The following is a 17160-nucleotide window of genomic DNA, read 5'->3' as shown; positions in this document are numbered from 1 at the left end:
CTTGCTGTACTGCTGGCCAACCAGGTCTCCACCTGGGTTCACAGGAGTCTATTGAACATGGTAGGACTTAGCTCGTAGCTTCATTGCTGTTTTTCCCTCACTTCCCCTTATCAGTGACCAACATAGTCACAGTCGAAGTGTGTGTCTGATCGTGTATTCCCCTTGAGTCTTAGTCTTGGAAGGGTGTTTGCCCCAAGGGGACAGGTTTGATCAATTTCAGACTGAAGAAGCTGGTACAATTTTTCAGTTTTATCATCAGTGGCTTTAGTGGCTGGTGCATAAAATTGAATTATAGTGATATTAACTCGTCTTCTTTGTAAGTGTATAGCTATTATCCTATCCTGAACAGCATTATACTTCAAGACAGATCTTGATATGTTCTTTTTGATGATGATTGTGATGATATTCCTCTTCAATTGTCATTCTAAGCATAAGAAAATCATGTGATTGTCATATCAAAATGGCCAATACCAATCCATTTTAGCTCACTAGTGCTTAGGATATCAGTTTATGTGTGTTTCATTTCATTTTTGACAACTTCAAATTTTTCTGGTTTCATACTTCATACATTCCATGTTCCAATTATTAATGGGTATTTACAGCAGTTTCTCCTCATTTAATGTTGTGTTCCATCAGAAAATGAAGGCCCCAAGGGTTTTATTCCATTTGCTTCATTATGATGAACTCTATTTTGAAGAGGCAGCTCCTTCCCAGTCGTATTTTGAGTGACTTCCAACCTGAGGGATTCATCTTCCGGCACGATATCTGACAATATTCTGGTGCTCTTCATTATATTTCAATATTCAATATTCTGGTGCTAAGTGACAATATTTCACTTCTACTTGTAAGGTTTTCAGTGGCTAAACATTCAGAAGTAATCAGTTCCTTTTTATTCTAAGTCTTAGTCTGAAAACTCATTTGAAACCTGTCCACCATGGTGACCTGCCGACATTTCAAATACCGGTAGCATAGTTTCCAGCATCACAGCAGCATGCATCCCACCGCAGTAGGACAAACGGACAAGTGAGTTGTGAGCTCTACAAGTAATAGATGCAGATTTTTGCTTTTTTTTTTTTTTTTTTTTAATATAATGCTAGCAGGATCCTGGAGTCAAACCTAAAGTTTAGGATGAAGTGCTTTTAGAAGAGAATACTTTCTTGTTTGTCATCAGAGAGTATCATAATGTAGCTCAGAGAGCTAAATGCTCTTGACTTAATAAATTAGTTATCAGTTAACAAGAAATCAGGATAAGGTTAAATAAGTAACAATCACTCATACAGACCACATTTATTTAGTCAAGGATGGGGTTTACAATAGAAAATTCATCCCTGGGATGTAAACTATGTTGGATTAAGTTGTCGGCTGGAGGGGAAGAAGCTAGTTGTGTTAAATGCTGTCTCCTTAACAGATGTTAAGATACACATGTGGCTTACAGAGGCCAACTGGCCAAAAGCCAATTCATTAAAGATATTCTTTAAACTATTTATAAAGTTTACTTCAAATATAATGAATGGGATTATTATAACAACGTTTGAAGATTTTGATGACATTTCCTTTGACTGGTTTTCATTTTGGCTTTGTAGAACATTTCAAGAAAAGTTTAAGTTCTCTTTGCCCCATCTTCAGGATGCTGCAGCTAGAGGAAGTTTGGGGAAACAAAGGGGGTATCTCTTCCAAGGGGAGAACCAAAAGAAACTTTATAAACTTCACTCTCCACTTGCTCAAAGCAGTAGCTATGGGAGAAGAGGAATGGGTATTTCATTTTCCTCTGCCATGAGAGCCTGAAGTTCACCATGGCTAAGATCCTCTACAGGTCAGAGTTGCTGTTAATTGCCACTTAGTTGACTCAGGCTCATGATGACCAAGGTACAACAAAACTAAATTTTGCCAGGTCCTGCATTATTTTCACAATGGTTGGTTTGGCTCAAGTCTATTCTTGTGGCCACTGTGTATTTTCAGTGCCTTCAAACCTAGCAGCCTCATCTTCCAACACTATAGCCTACTGCTGTTGATTCAATTTTGACTCAGAACAACCCTATAGGAGAGAGTAGAACTGTTCCATATGGTTTCCAAGGCTGTAATCGTTTTGCTCCAATATCTTTCTCCTATGGAGTGGCTGTTGGGTTTGAACTTCCAACCTTTTGGTTAGTAACTTAACTCTTAACCACTGTGCTACCAGGACTCCTTTCTAGTATCTAGCCCAACTTAAGTTCCAGCCTACCTCCTTCCCACCAATGTGTGCTATCTAGTTGCCCTGCGCCTGTTAATGTTCCTTGAGTATGCCATACATTTTAATGACTTTAATTTTTGGTTTAGAAACCCTGGTAGCATAGTGGATTACAAGCTAAACTGCTAACCACAAGGTCAGTTGTTCAAATCTACCAGTTGCTCATAGAGAAAGATGAGACTTTTTGCTTCCGTAAAGATTACAACTTTGGGCACCCTATACAAGGTTGCAATGAGTTGGAATTGATTCAACAGCATATAACCAACCCATTTTTGTACTAGATTTTCCTCCTTTTTGAAATGCCATTTCTCCCATCCTTTTTAAGTCCAAGTTCAAATAGAATCTCTGCTGTGTAAGTTGTTCTGATCCTATTAGGTAAAACAAATCAGACACTCATCTGAGATAGGTTTCTATAGGAAATTGCTAATAGTGCTAGCATGACATTATCTCCACCTACCAGTTTTAGTTTTTACTTATCTGTTTTTCTCCATTGACAATGAGCTTCTTGGAGAAAACTTTCTATCTTGCTTGTCTATGTAAGCCCAGGGTCTGCTACTCAGTGTGGACTTAGGACATGCATGCCAAATTGCATTGAAGGAAAAGCTGAATGCCTCTATAAAGTCATACCTTTTAAAGAGAAAGAAGAGGGCAATTTAACTTTGAGGCCTTTGCTAGCTTCCTTAAAACATTCTGAATCCCCAATTTGAAGCTTTTGGTGGTTGGGTTGTAGGCAACTTCATCAATATCTGACCTGGATTAGGGCACAAACATTAGTTCACATTGGAAGATCAGGGAAGAAATAAGTTGGTATGGGCATCCGGTAGCTCTTCATATTTCTAAGGACAATCAGACATTTGGACCATGCTTCATAACATTTATGATGAAGAAACAGGACAGATGGAGTGCTTGGAGAAATAGATAAGTGGGCCAGTAGATTTCTAATTCATTTCCCAGTCCCCTTTAGCTCTATTTCAAGGCTCAGGTAACAGATATTTTAGAGGGTTATCTAACCAAGAATTTTTGTTGTTGTTGTTTAAGTGCTACTGACTTGCCAAGGAGCAGCTGCTGAGTTTGAACCTCCAACCTTATGATTCAAACCCACCCTGTGGTCCAGCATATCCAAATCAGCATTTTAGGATGGCTGAAATAATAGCTCCAGGAATATGTCTGTTTATCTTTCCCATTTGCTGTGCTCTGAGCTGGTGTGCAGAGCACAAGCTGGACTGGCTGGCATTTGGCAGTCCTGACAAGTCTGCCAGCTGCTCCTGGGAAACCCTTTACAGGGTAGCTAGAGTCGGAACTAACTCAACTCCAGGCTTAAATGGGGCTGGGTCCCTGACACAGCCCGCCCTGGTGTGGTGCCATAAGATAAGCACTCGACCTCAAGGTCAGTTTGAACTTCATGGTTGGTGGTTCAAACTCACCTGCCACTCCTCAGAAACCCCATACAGGGTCACTATGAATTGGCATCGACTCAATGGCATTTAACAATAACAACAACAACAACAACCTGACACAGCAGACTTTCTTCAAAAAAGTCCAGCCAGGTTCTGCTTGTCACTCACGGCTCCTGCTTGAGGCACATGTCTAATCCTGACCAATCACTGTGGCCGTTGAGGTCCCAGTATGTTCAGATACCCATTTCCAAAGTTGTTCTTTGCCTGACTTCGGTAGTAGTAGGTGGTGGTCTAAATGCCAGGCAAGCAGCAACAGATGCTGAATGTAATAGGTAAAGAAACCCAGTTCTGACACAGTTTAGGGGCTCAGCAAAGACTGCTTCTCCTTTCTGTTCACGCTTCCCCACAGCCCATTGGTTTACTCCTCTATGTCCAAAGATGTATGAGAACACTGTTCTTACTGCTTAAATGATTTTCCAATGCTGACACTGGAACTTTAGAAACGCCTGCTTTATACTTTGTAATTGTGTACACTGAATATACATTCCCTGTGTCTATGTATATGACTGGTGAAAACTGCAGTCTTTGAGACCTCTTTACGAGAGCAATAAAAAAAAGTTCCAGTGGCATATTGATTAAAATGCTTGGCTACTAACTTAAAGGGTCGGTTGTTTGAATCCACCAGCTGAAAATGTGACATTCTGCTTCTGTAAAGATTAGTTGTTGGTTTCCGAGGGATGGCTGGTGACCTTTTAGTTCAAACCAACCTTGCTGTCCAGTGCATTATCCTACAGCGCCACACCAGGACTGCACACGCATGAAGATTTACAGCCTTGGAAACGCTGTAAGGGCAGTTCTAGCCTATTCCATCCGGTCACTGTGAGTCAGAACTGACTTGATGACAGTGTTTTGGGTTTATGAGAGCAATACTGTTCTCAGTCATCTAATTATTATGCATCCACTTTTTTATGAGACTTTTGGAATAATGTTCTAGAGTCCATCTAATTTTGTGTAAGATATTTCTAGAATTCCAGGATGACCACAAAAATGATTGAGCCTCTTCTATAGGTAAGACCCTGTGCTTGACTTCATCATACATCCTGTTACTGCATTTATTTCTCACAACTATACTGAGGAGTCCTGGTGTGGCGCTGTAGGTTAATCACAGAAGCTCAAAGTTAGTTTGAACCACAAGGTCAGTGGTTCAAACTCACCAGCCGCTCCTTGAAAACCCTATACTGGGTCGCTTTAAGTCAGAACTGACTCAACAGTGCTTAACAACAACAATCCTGAAGGGTTTAGAATATAATTATCGCCAATGTATGTAACTTGTCCAAAGTCATAGTTAGAAAGTGACAACATCTACATTAGCTCTCCTAAGTTTGTATTGTTGTGAATTGCCATTGAATTGGTTCTGACTCATAGAGACCCTGGATAGGGTTTCCAAGGAGCACTTGGCAGATTTGAACTGCTGACCTTGTGGTTTGCAGTCCAGTGCTGATCCCACAGTGCCACACTCCGTGAATATTCCACTTGAGTACAACAAACTTTTGTGTCTTTAACATTTGGACTGAGTTCACAGATATCCATCTCATGCATTTCTGGCTTAGTAAGTCATTTTCTGCTTTGAAAATTACTTGTTTTAACCTCTGAGTTTTCATTAAAAACAAAAACACAAAAAGGAGATAAGAAATCAGAAAGTGAAAGGAAAGAGGAATTTTCCTTGTTTCCATGAAGTAAAGTAGATCGCTTTAGTTCTTAAGCATTCCTGTGAGATAATGAAAGCAGCTGGTGCCAGACTTGAAGAAGGAAACTGCAAACCCTGTTAGGAAGGGATCGAGATGCCGTGATCATTGAGAAGGAAATGCAGCCTCGACAGGGAAAGCTGTGACATATGACTCAGCGAGTTGCCTCCAAAACCCTCCAGAGAAAAATATTCTCTCTATACTCTAGAATGAGAGCAGATGGAATTCCCTACTGTTCTTTTTAGAGATTTAGGAATTCCCTGTTTGAACAGGGATGGAAGCGAAAACCCTTTGTTTCAATGGGCATTAGTAGCACTTGGAGCAAAGCCTGGAGCGAGTGTGCTGACTTGTGTGAACCAGGACATCATAGATCTTTTTGTCCCTACTCTGACTGACAATATAGTGTTGGATAAAGTGACATTTTTGAAAGACAGTCGATTACTAGGCTCCTGGGTGGTGTAAACTGGACTTGTCTGTTAATCTAAAGGTTCAAACCCACCAGTGGTATGACAGAAGATGTAGCTAAGTGCAATTACGTCAGTCCTGACTCATAGCAACCCTATACAGGATTTCTGAGGAGTGGCTTGTGAGTTTGAACAATCACCCGTGCGGTTAACAGTCCGGTGCTTATCTCACAGTGTCACAGCAACTTCGTGTTAATATGCTGCACTTCAAGGTCTAGTTGAACTTCAAGGTCAAGATCACCAATCGCTTCTTGGAAACTGTATACAGGGTCGCTGTGAGTCGGAACTGATCCGACGGTACTTAACAACAAGAAATAAATGATCACAGATCTTGGACGTATGTCTCTTCTTACCAACTGTGGACTTGGACAAGCTACTTAACCACAATGAGTCTCAGTTTCTCATCTGTAAAAGGGGATAATCATTTCCTTATAGGGTTCACATGAGGATTAAAAGAATGGAATATGTAACATTCTTAGCAGAGTCCCTTAAGAAATGTATTCTTTGTTATTTTTGCATCATATTATTGATATAAATCTTTGCATTGTGAAGATATAACTTAAAAGTAATTGCCTTCAGCACTGGAGTTTGTAATCTGCCATTTGAACTTGATACAGTATGTGTTTTATAAAGCGCTCTGGTCCTATTTCATAGCACTCTGGTCCTATTTCATAGGTTTAGAAAGCTGCCTTCTGTGGCAACCTTTAATAATATTAAAGACGAGTGTGCATGTAACATAAATAAAAAGTCTCTAATAATCTAACAGCCCTGCTATGGTGGTGTAGGATAAGCAATGGACTGGTAACTGCAAGGTCAGCAGTTCAAACCCAACAGCTGCTCTAGGAAACCCTACAGAGGGTCACTATGAGTTGGAACAAATTAGCGAACACAACAACAACAACAACAATAATCGAACTGCTGACAATAATTAACTTAAGCTATAATAGTGTAGTGGTTATGAGCCGGGCTTCTAATCTCACTGTCAGCAGATCTACCAGCGGTTCCACAGGAAAAACATGAGACTCTCTGCTCCCATGAAGATTTACAGCCTTAGAAACCCTATATAGGGTTCCTATGAGTCGAAACGACTCTACGGCACACCACTACCACTGTAATCATTTTTTAAGGGCCTGTCAAATTAACTCAATCTTGGAATTTTATTAGGACACCAAGCCATGCATGTGGAGCCTGACCTAAGGACACAGCTACTTTCTATTTCAATATATATTTATTTTTGTTTTTTAAGAGCTTTGAAGAGACATAATTGGTATGTAAAGTTGTTTTGAATCCCAAGGTCAGCAATTTAAGCTCATCAGCTGCTCCTCAAAGACCCTATACAGTGTTGTTATGGGTGGGAATCTACTCCACAGCACTTAGTAACAACAACAGCAACAAGGTACACTAATTTGAGTGTACATTTTGCTCAGTTTTGACATACATATGTTGCTGGTTTTGTTAGTTGCCATTGTAATGGCTCCAACTCATGGAAGTTTACATACAATAGGACAAATAATTGAATATAATTGAAATAATTAAATATACTGTCCATATAATGGGATGAAACCATCACCACATCAACATAAAGAACATATCCATGTCTTCTCAAATGTTTCCTCCTGCCCCTTTGTAATCTCTCCATCTCTCTCCCTCCTCTCTACCACACCCTTCCACCCACACTACCGATGATCTGCTTTTGGTCACTGCAGATTAATTTTTCTGTTTAGACGAGAAGATATGCCTTTAAGAAGCTGAAGGAACTCCCAACAGTAAGTATAGAACCCCAAAGAAAATCACCAAGACGTATTATAATTAAACTTTTGAAAACCAGAGACAAGGAAACAAACGTGAGAACAAACTGGAAAAAACGAAAAGTTATTTATAAAGGAGAACTAATAAGACTAAGCTCTGATTTCTCAGCTGAAATCACACAGGCAAAAAGATAATGGGTGGCATTTATAAAACCGGGAGAGAAAAAACCTACCAACCAAGAATCATCCCTCCAGAAAAATTGTCTCTCAAAGATAACATCTAAATTATGACATTTCTAGGTAAACAGAAAATAAAAGAATTTCTAAAAACCAGATCAATCTTATAAAAATACTAAAGGGGATTCTTTGGACAAAGAACCAACAATGGTAGACAACGGAAAAATTGTCTCTCAAAGATAACATCTAAATTATGACATTTCTAGGTAAACAGAAAATAAAAGAATTTCTAAAAACCAGAGCAATCTTATAAAAAATACTAAAGGGGATTCTTTGGACAAAGAACCAACAATGGTAGACAACAACGTGAGATTAACATACATGAAAATATCACCCAGAATTCAACCCAGATATAGAAACATCCAAAATAAAACAAACCTAAAAGACTGAAGGAAGGGAACCAAAGATATCAGTTTGCAACAACAACAAAACCCTCACAAAGTATAAAGAGGGAATAATGTAGTTATAGACTTCCAAGTAAAGAGAAAATCAAGTAGATTTCAACAACAACGAAAATAAATAAATAAACCTAACTGTAACCCTAAAAACACTAAAGAACACTCCCCCCCCCAAAAAAAAAACCCCTAGATCAAACCCTACTCCTGTAAAACGGGGTTAATGCATTTATATCTACCTGAGGTGGTGGAGGAGGGGGCTTTTAAAGAGGATTAAATCCAATTGTGTTCCTAAGAGCTCAGCACAGTGCTTATTGCATTAGAAGCTCTCTGTAAATGACAGCTAGTAATGACAGCAACAGTAATGATAACACCAGTTCCCAAGGGTTTCAGAGCAAAGACAGAACCCCAGGCATTTGACACATGCTTGTCAGGTGCCTAAAAGGGCTCCTGAGAAAACTTGATTTCTCTAGTGGAAGCCTAGTGGAGAAATTCAATCCCTCTTAATCCTCTCTCAATACCCCATTGTCCCATGAGTTCTGGTCTGAACCAGGACTTCATCTTCCACTCACATCTTGGATTTGAATCTACAGTGAATGGCTTCAGAGATGCAGAGTAATAGACAAGTCAGATCAGATGTTCTTGGGATTCTCTATGAATTAGGTAGGGAAGACCTGAAGTAGAATGTTTTCTGGGGGAAAAAATGGAGCGAAAACCTAGCCTGATGTCTAGGGTGTAAAGCAAAGTTCTCTTTCCTTTTCGCACTAGTGCCCTGGAAGCTAATGTTGAACTCAGCTTTCTAAGATTAGAGACCCTCATATCTAATAAAAGGTATTGCTACTATACAGTGCCACAAAAGCGCCTGGGACTTTTCACCCTTACACTTGAGGCATGCAGAGTTTAAAAATCCTGCTCAGGATAGAGCACTCTGCAGACAGCTGGTATAGGTTTCTGTTAAACACAAGAGTTGGCATTATCCTCTTGCTACTGACAGTCAAATTCCACCTTCAGGAACCGAGAGTCCTGGGCACAAAACAGAAGCAGGGGACTCCTCAGGTTCTAGATTCAGAGTCATCTGCCTACCTTTTTTGAGTTCTGATGTGGTGCTGCAGGCCAATGCGCTAGACTTCAAAGTCAGTTTGAACCACAAGGTCGGCAGTTCAAGCTTACCAGTTGCTCCTCGGAAAGCCTACACAGGGTTGCTATTAGTTGGAACTGAGTTGACAGTACTTAACAACAACATAGTTCCAAACCAAAACCAAACTCACTGTCCTGGAGTTGATTTTGACTTACAGGGTTTCTGAGGCTGTAAATCTTTGTAGGAGCAGAAAGCCTCATCTTTCTCTTATAGGACCAGGTCACACTTATTCCCTGATAAATCCCAGGTGTTAATAGCATCTCTTACCTTATATCTTCCATGTGATGTCCTTGGATTTAAATTCTTTGAAGATAAAATCCAGAAAGTATGCTATTCTGGAGGCACATTTTATATCGACAATCTAGTAGGTCCCCAGCAATTTTTAATATGGATGGTTATGGATATCCATAATATCAAATTGAAATTAAAATAGCCATGTTACATTAATTTCATAAATAATTTATTTTCCAAGGTATAAATTTAAATAAAAAAAAAATAACAATGCATAAATTAATTTTTAAAAAAAAGTCTTAATTGTCCTTTCAATGGCAGTACATTGGCTGTCAGCCACTTGAAGAATCTCTCTGGCTAGAGAATTGTCCACATTGTCCAGTCCCAGAGGCACAAGTTAAAGGAGCCTCAATTGTGGAGGAAACCTGTGAGTCTGATAATGAAGGAAAGGTTCCTGAGGATTTCTATTTGGACTACAGTCCAGGAACAATTGCTGAAGCCCTTGGCTTTCAGGTACCGGACAATCCTCAAATAATAGTTCTTCAGGCGCAGAATTGTCACCATGTTTTCCCACACGGAGTTTTCTTTCTCCATGTTTTCCTCCAGGGTTGTCTCCAGATGGTCCATCTGCTGATAGAGTTCAGCTGAAAGATTCTCAATGATGGTCTTATTCCAGCCAGTACTGGAGAAATCTCTTCTTAAAATACCAAAGATTTGCTGTAACATCTCATAGATGATCAGTGCGGTGTCCTCCTTCTGGAAATGCTGTGGTTGCCTAATCTCCTCAGGGAACTTGAAGTCCATCCTGTCCTTGAGGCAAAATTCAGGGGTCCCATTCAGCTGCAGTAGAAGCTTCAGACACGCCAAATTGCTGCTTTTTTGTTGGAAATAAAGCAAGTTGTAGCTCCCGGAAAGCGTTGTGGTGGAGAAGCACAGCAGGAGAGTCACTTGGAGGATGTACCTGGTGGTCATGATGAAAACAGGAGCAAAGTTGCCTAATGCTACCTGCACTTCCAGTGAAGTCTTCAAGAGTCTGCTTGTGAGTGGCCATCCTCCATGGGTATGGGCTATTTATATGGGATAGTAGCACTGTCCTTCTATTGCTGAGGAATTTCCCACTTTCACTTCTCCCTTTCAGTTTTCCTATGTCACTTAGTAATATGGTCATTCTTAAAATTGTTAAATCACATTGAAATCATTTTATACTTTTTAATAAAAAATGTGTAACACTCTTTTTTATAAATCCCTTACTGTTTTGTTACATATATATATGTATATATATTGTGTGTGTGTGTGTGTGTTTGAGAAAGAGATACACAAACTGAAGATTTCTGATGTTTTGTAAAGTTTCAGTGAATTGCTAAATAAAAGTTAGTAAGACAAAACCATTGAGAATTGTACTATTGTAGGGAACATAACTTTGACAAGGATTCTTTGTTGGTATTATGAGATCTACTTTTTGCCTTTGTGTATCTAGAAGTTACATTTTTCATAAGAATTAGATTTAATTCCCCATCACACTATCACAAACAATAAGAATATGCAGCTTATGATTTTTTAAAAGAAGGACACCTAATTTTCTTATCTAAAATAGAATAGTGTCAAACCAAGTTCACCTGAATATTTTTTTGTAGGACCTTAATCATGCATCACATAGCTAATAATTTACCTGAAAATATCAAATATCTGGACATCAACTGAAAGCCACGGATACCAAGATCTCTGAAAAGATAAAGTGAATGTTACACAGCTCATGCATAAAAGCTGATGGTTTTGCTCATAAAGGTGTCTTTGAAAAAAATGTTTTTTTCCCTCAAAAAGTTTGTGGAAAAAAGTTTATTAAAATTTTTTTTTAAAACTGGTTAACTATAGATAATGGTTATGGGGGCTTTTGACAATTATTTAGGACCTATTTATTCTGACTCAGTACATACTTCTTTTTTTTTTTTTCCAATTGACTTGGAATCAACTCCAAAACATGATGATCTCATCCATGTCAGAGTAGGTCTGTGCTCCACAAGGTTCTCAATGGCTGGCTTTTCAGATGTAGAATGCCAGACCTTTCTTCCAAGTTGCCTTTTGGTGGATCTAAACCTCCATCCAACATTTTGTTTGGCAGCCAAGTGTGTTAGCTATTTGCATCACCCACAGCACCACATCAGAGGTTTCAAATTAATTAAAAACAAAATTTTCCCTAAAAGCAGTAGACACCATGTAAACATTTTAAGCTAGGTGGCATTAATTTGATAGATAATTTTGGGAAAAAAATATGACTTGGGCTATGCAGAACAAAAAGTAATGGAGAGAGGACGGAATTGATTCAGTTAGGGGAGTTAGCAATTCTTTAGACCAGAAGGCTGGTGGTGAGAAGGAGAGAACTGAATGATTCATCTCTGTAAAATCTCTCACACCCTGACAGCAATACATCAGATGCTTGGAAAAATTCTCCATCATTTTACTGAGAGCTGAATTCGTTTCATTAATTTGATCATTTCAAGACATGCTTATAGGTTGTTATTGTTGTGTTGTTGGGTCGGTTCCGACTCAGAGCAACCCTTTTCTTCATGAAAACAGAAAGCCTCATGTTTCTCCTGCAGAACAACTGGTGGGCTCCATACTTGGACTTTGTGGTTCGCAGTCCAGTGCTTATCACATAAAGTCATTGCACTCACATACGTTTATATACATGGGCATTAATTCTCTTTTAAAAAGCTGAACTAAAGACTGGATGTATCTGGGTAAATGTGTGTTTATAAGCTTGGAGAAATCTTTAGCTACAGGTTTCCCATTTCTATAGATTGCCTATTCTGGTAGCATAGTGGTTACAAATCAGGCTGCTAATCTCACGGTCAGCAGTTTGAAATTACCAGTTGTTCCATGAGAGAAAGATGAGGCTTTCTGCTCCCATAAAGATTTTCAGCCTTGGAAATCCTGTACAAAGTCGCTATGAGCCGGAGCAGACTCCACGGCACATAACAACAGCAATCTTTATGGTATTATTAACCTATCTCCCAAACTTTCCTCTTTTACTATTCCTTGTTGTTTTTGTTGTGACGTGCCATTGAGTGAGTCGATTCTCATTCATAGCGACTCTGTATAGGGTGTCTGAGGCGTTACTGCTGGGTTTGAACCGCCAACCTAGTGGTTCGCAGTCCAGTGCTGATCCTACAGCATCACTCTCTCCAGAAGGGATTGTCTTTTCTTGAGATTCTATAAAGCTAATTGCCTTGAACTATGCTGATGTTCTTAAGCTACATTGAGTCTGTTCTGACGCATAGTAACCCTGTATAGGGTTTCTAAGGAGAGGCTGGTAGGTTTGAATTGCCTATTGAGGTTAGTAATCCAGCGCTTATCCCACAGCGCCACACTAGGACTACTGTGCCGATATTTGTTGTTATGTGCCGTGGAGTTGGTTCCGACTCATAGCGGCCCTGTACAGGGTTTCCGAGGCTGTAAATCTTTACGGGAACAGAACACCTCATCTTTCTGCTCCCGTAAAGACCCTGTAGAAACTCTGAGGGTTGAACTCATTGTGGGACTAAAAAGTCTCTTCCTTCTCCCATGGAGTGGTTGGACGTTTAGTACCACCAACCTTGTGGCTACAAGTCCAGTGCTTATCCTATGTTGCCACCATGCCTACACTGACCTCTCAATGGGGTGGAAAAGAGATAATTTATCTTTCCTTCTAAAACTGATGCAGGGAAAAGATGTCGTTATCACTCATTCAAATGAATGAATAATATTGATAGTTGGAAAGAATCAGTGGACAAGCAAAACAACATGTGGAGGGGCTTCTGGGAAGATGGCAGTGTATCAGCATAGACTTTGAATCTCCCTGAGACCCCCACATCAGAAGACCCAGCAATTAGACAGACCAAAATCTCATGTATGACAAAACTGGACAACACACACCACAACAATACAAGCAGTTGAGGACAAACCATCGATCAGCACAAGGCCTTCATGATAGGAAATAACAGGGGACCATGGAGCCTAGAACCCCCAAACCCGAAAATAGCCTAGAGAAATTTACTAGAAGGTGTCCTTGGGCCTTACAAACACTTAAAGTGCCAGGCTACCTGAGAGGTTGGACGTTGGAGTCTATGCAGTGGTACCTCAAGCAGGGCTTGGCAATCTACTTCTGAAAACTCAACCGTTGAAAATATCATGGAACAGTTCTACACATGGAATCACCATGTGTCAGAATTGACTTGAGGGCAAAAATGTTTTTTTAATCTACTGGAAGTTCAGGAAGACTCGTCTTAGAACCATAGATGGAAAGGATTTTACCTAGTGCAGTCGTCACAGGTTGTGTGTGAGGGTACTAGAGTCCTCTGGGCTGTGTGAAAATTTCAAACCAACCAGCCACAACTCCCTTTTGGGAGAGGGGCCTACACTGAGGAAGAGCTCTGGGAATGAGATAAAATTTGAGCAGGATAGAACCAACAGAGACAAAGAGAAGGCCAAACCATTGTCGGGTAAGAAACAGACAACTCAAAAATCAAGTGGCCATTTTTTTGAATGTTTCACAAAAGCAACAGAAGAGGGAGCTCTGTGAAGTTAACAATGCTGTCCTGAACTACTCCTTCATCCAAAAGTTCAGGAAAAACAACCTCATAAAAAATCCGGTAACAGAAAAGTAGTAAAATTGAATCTCATATACAATTATTCTAAGAAACAAAGATTAGGAGCCAAACAATTTCTCTACAGATAATGAAACTACACTAAGAACCCATAAGATAGATCACAATTGTAACGTATGACTTTCAAAGGTACTTAAAAATACTTCAAAGTGGTATAAAAAACTAAATGAGAATTAGGTAAAAAAAATTCGTAAATAAGGTAATAGATAAAGGAATTTTAAATACAAGGAAAAAATGTTCCTCGAGTTTACAGAATAAGATAAAGTCTCAGGAAATAAAAAAATCTGAGGAAACCTGGCACTGAAGAAAAGTTTCAAAGTGAGAATACAAAATAAATAAAATAGTAGCAGCTGGACTGCTAACCACAAGTTCAGTGGTTCAAACCTACCAGTCGCTCCTCGGAAACCCTATACAGGGTCACTGTGAGTCGGACCTGACTGGATGGCACTCAACAATAACAACAACAAAGAATCAAGTGGTATATAAAATGAGCATATATTGAACAAGGAATTGCTTCAAGGAAAGTGGGACTGTTTCAATATTATATTATTGTCCATGTTCTTTGGACATGTTTTCAAGAAAGACTAGTTCCTGCAGAAGGACATCATGTTTGGTAAAGGAGGGCAACAGTGAAAAAGTGGAAGACTATCAATGAAATGTATTGACGCAGTGACAGAAACACTGGGCTACACACAGAACAATTGTGAGGATGACACAGGACCTGGCAGTGCTTTGTCTTGCCTTACATAGTGTTGCTGTGAGTGGGAGCTGACCTGATGGTACTAACAACAACAGCAACAACATTAAGTGCCATTGAGTTGATTCTGACTCAGAGCCACCTGTAAAGGGGTTCCAAGGAGCGGCTGGTGAATTTGAAATGCCAACCTTTCAGTTCAAACTGACCTTGCTGTCCACTGTTTATCTATACCAGGGCTAAAAGATCAAATAATCCAAATGGACAAGAAACCTGGGTATTTAAATATATATGTTGGAGTAATGCAAAAATGGATCTGGTGTGGCACTGTAGGATAATCACTGGACAGCTAGCCATAGAGTGGTTGGTTCAAACCCACCGGCCGCTCCTTGGAAACCCTATATAGGGTTGCTACAAGTCAGAACTGGCTTGACAGCACTTAACAACAACAATGCAAAAGTGGCACAGAGATGGTGACTGACCACCTCTGATTACACAAGGAGAATCAAACTCCACATCAATGCAAAGTTAATTCTTATGAGGCAGAGATGAGCCATGCCTCTACCCTACAACCTTGTTTCCCAATTCTGACACCAGTCATCCCTTCTGGGGCACTCTGCTTCTCTGATGGGCTTCATAATTCATTCAATGATCAAACAGAATTTACAGAAAATACTCAAGATTAGGGTTTTTTTTTTTTAGGGAAGTTGGCCTCTTTCTGGTCTTCGGGCTTGCAGCCACATGGCCCCTTGGTTTCTGCTCAGACAAGTGTTATAAAGTTCCTTTAGTGCTACTGGTAAATGCCCAAAGGGCACCACACTCTGCAATCCAGCCTCTGCCCAAAAGCACTCAACCTCACTCAGAGTACACCGGGAGGCCTACCACTCTGCCTCTCAGCTGGCTTGGGGTGGCATCTTATACTCTGCTCACGACTCTTCTTTCCTCATGGTCTTGAGAGGCTTCATTCCTATATCTGAGATGGCTCATTTTCAATCTACTGAGATGGCAAAACTAACCAAGTCCTGTGTTAGGGTCCTATACACCTTTTTTTGCATGGTTCCACCCTATTAAAGTCCTGGTATGGTACTGTTGGAAAGCAATGGACTGTGAGCCGCAAGTTTGACAATTCAAATCATCATCCATTCCTTGGAAATCCTGCGTGGGGTCGCTATGAATCAGAAGCTAGTCGTGAGCACTTAATAACAACAACAACAACAACAACCCTATCATTTGGTGAGCGTTACTAAGACCGTGGCTAATAGAGACATAATAAGTATATTCATAAGCAAGGAAGACTTTTTTCAGCAAGATATGAACCCACAAGCTACAACAAACTACTAATAAGTATCATTATAAACAAACTATAAATTTCTGTATGGCAAAAGTAAATGAGGTAAACAAAGTCATAGAGAAAGAATACCATCTAAAGAAATTTATAACCCACAATGACAAAAGGGCACTTTCCTTCACTTACTAAGAGTTCTGAAAAATCAATAAGGAAAAAGCCCATTAGAAAAGGTCATGAATACAGTTGTTAGGTGACTTCAAGACAGTTCCAACTCACAATATCCCTGTGTGCAACAGAATGAAACTCTGCTCAGTCCTGCATCATTCTCACAGTTGTTACTGTTTGAACCCAGCCATCTTGTCCCAACCTCTGGATCTCACCATCCTCACTTCTTAGAAGCATCCTAGTCAGACTGCTTCACAGACTGATTTGTTTATTCTTCTGGCTGTTCATGGTATATTCAATATTCTTTGACCAAACCATTAATTTAAAGACATCAATACTTCAATCTTCCTTATCCATTGTGTAGCTTTTGCCTGCATATGAGGCAATTGAAAGTATTATGACTTGGGTTCGTCCTCAAAGTGACATCTTTGCTTGTTAACACTTTAAAGAGGTCTTTTGCAGCAGATTTTCCCAATGCCATGCACCATCTATTTTTGTTTGTTTGTTTAAGCTTTTATTGTGAATTGAGTGATAGTTTACATGGGAGAACATTGGTTTTACACTCATCATTTCATTGCAACAATTACAGTATTCTCAATGCATTATCATTCAACAGTATTTGCTTCCATTCCCTCTGGTTTTTATTTGGGTGGGTGTACACAAAAACAACATTGAAAAGTGTAAGTATTTCAGAACACTTAATTGTACTTCTGAGAAATCTGTACCTGGACCAAGAAGCAGTTGTTTGAACAGAGCATGGGAACACTGAATGTTTTAAAATTGGGAAA

General features: G+C 39.7%; 1 protein-coding gene and 1 pseudogene across 1 annotated transcript; one reads left to right on the top strand and one right to left on the bottom strand.

The window, feature by feature from the left end:
* Positions 1-9990: 9990 nt before the first annotated feature.
* IFNB1 (interferon, beta 1, fibroblast) lies at positions 9991-10554 on the bottom strand. The gene has a single exon (XM_006864501.1). The coding sequence runs from the start codon at positions 10552-10554 to the stop codon at positions 9991-9993; it is 564 nt and encodes a 187-aa protein (XP_006864563.1).
* Position 10555: 1 nt separating this feature from the next.
* LOC102820139 overlaps positions 10556-17160 on the top strand; it is a 38701-nt pseudogene continuing 32096 nt past the window's right edge.

This window comes from Chrysochloris asiatica, unplaced genomic scaffold (genome assembly GCF_000296735.1).
Source record: "Chrysochloris asiatica unplaced genomic scaffold, ChrAsi1.0 scaffold00065, whole genome shotgun sequence".
Taxonomy (NCBI): Eukaryota; Metazoa; Chordata; class Mammalia; order Afrosoricida; family Chrysochloridae; genus Chrysochloris; species Chrysochloris asiatica.
Note: the sequence above shows the minus strand (reverse complement) of the source record. Positions and strands in the feature narration are given on the sequence as shown.

What these genes read in the sequence shown, in the direction of transcription:
- IFNB1 (XM_006864501.1), bottom strand. Translation starts at nt 10,554, where the DNA reads ATGACCACCAGGTACATCCTCCAAGTGACTCTCCTGCTGTGCTTCTCC.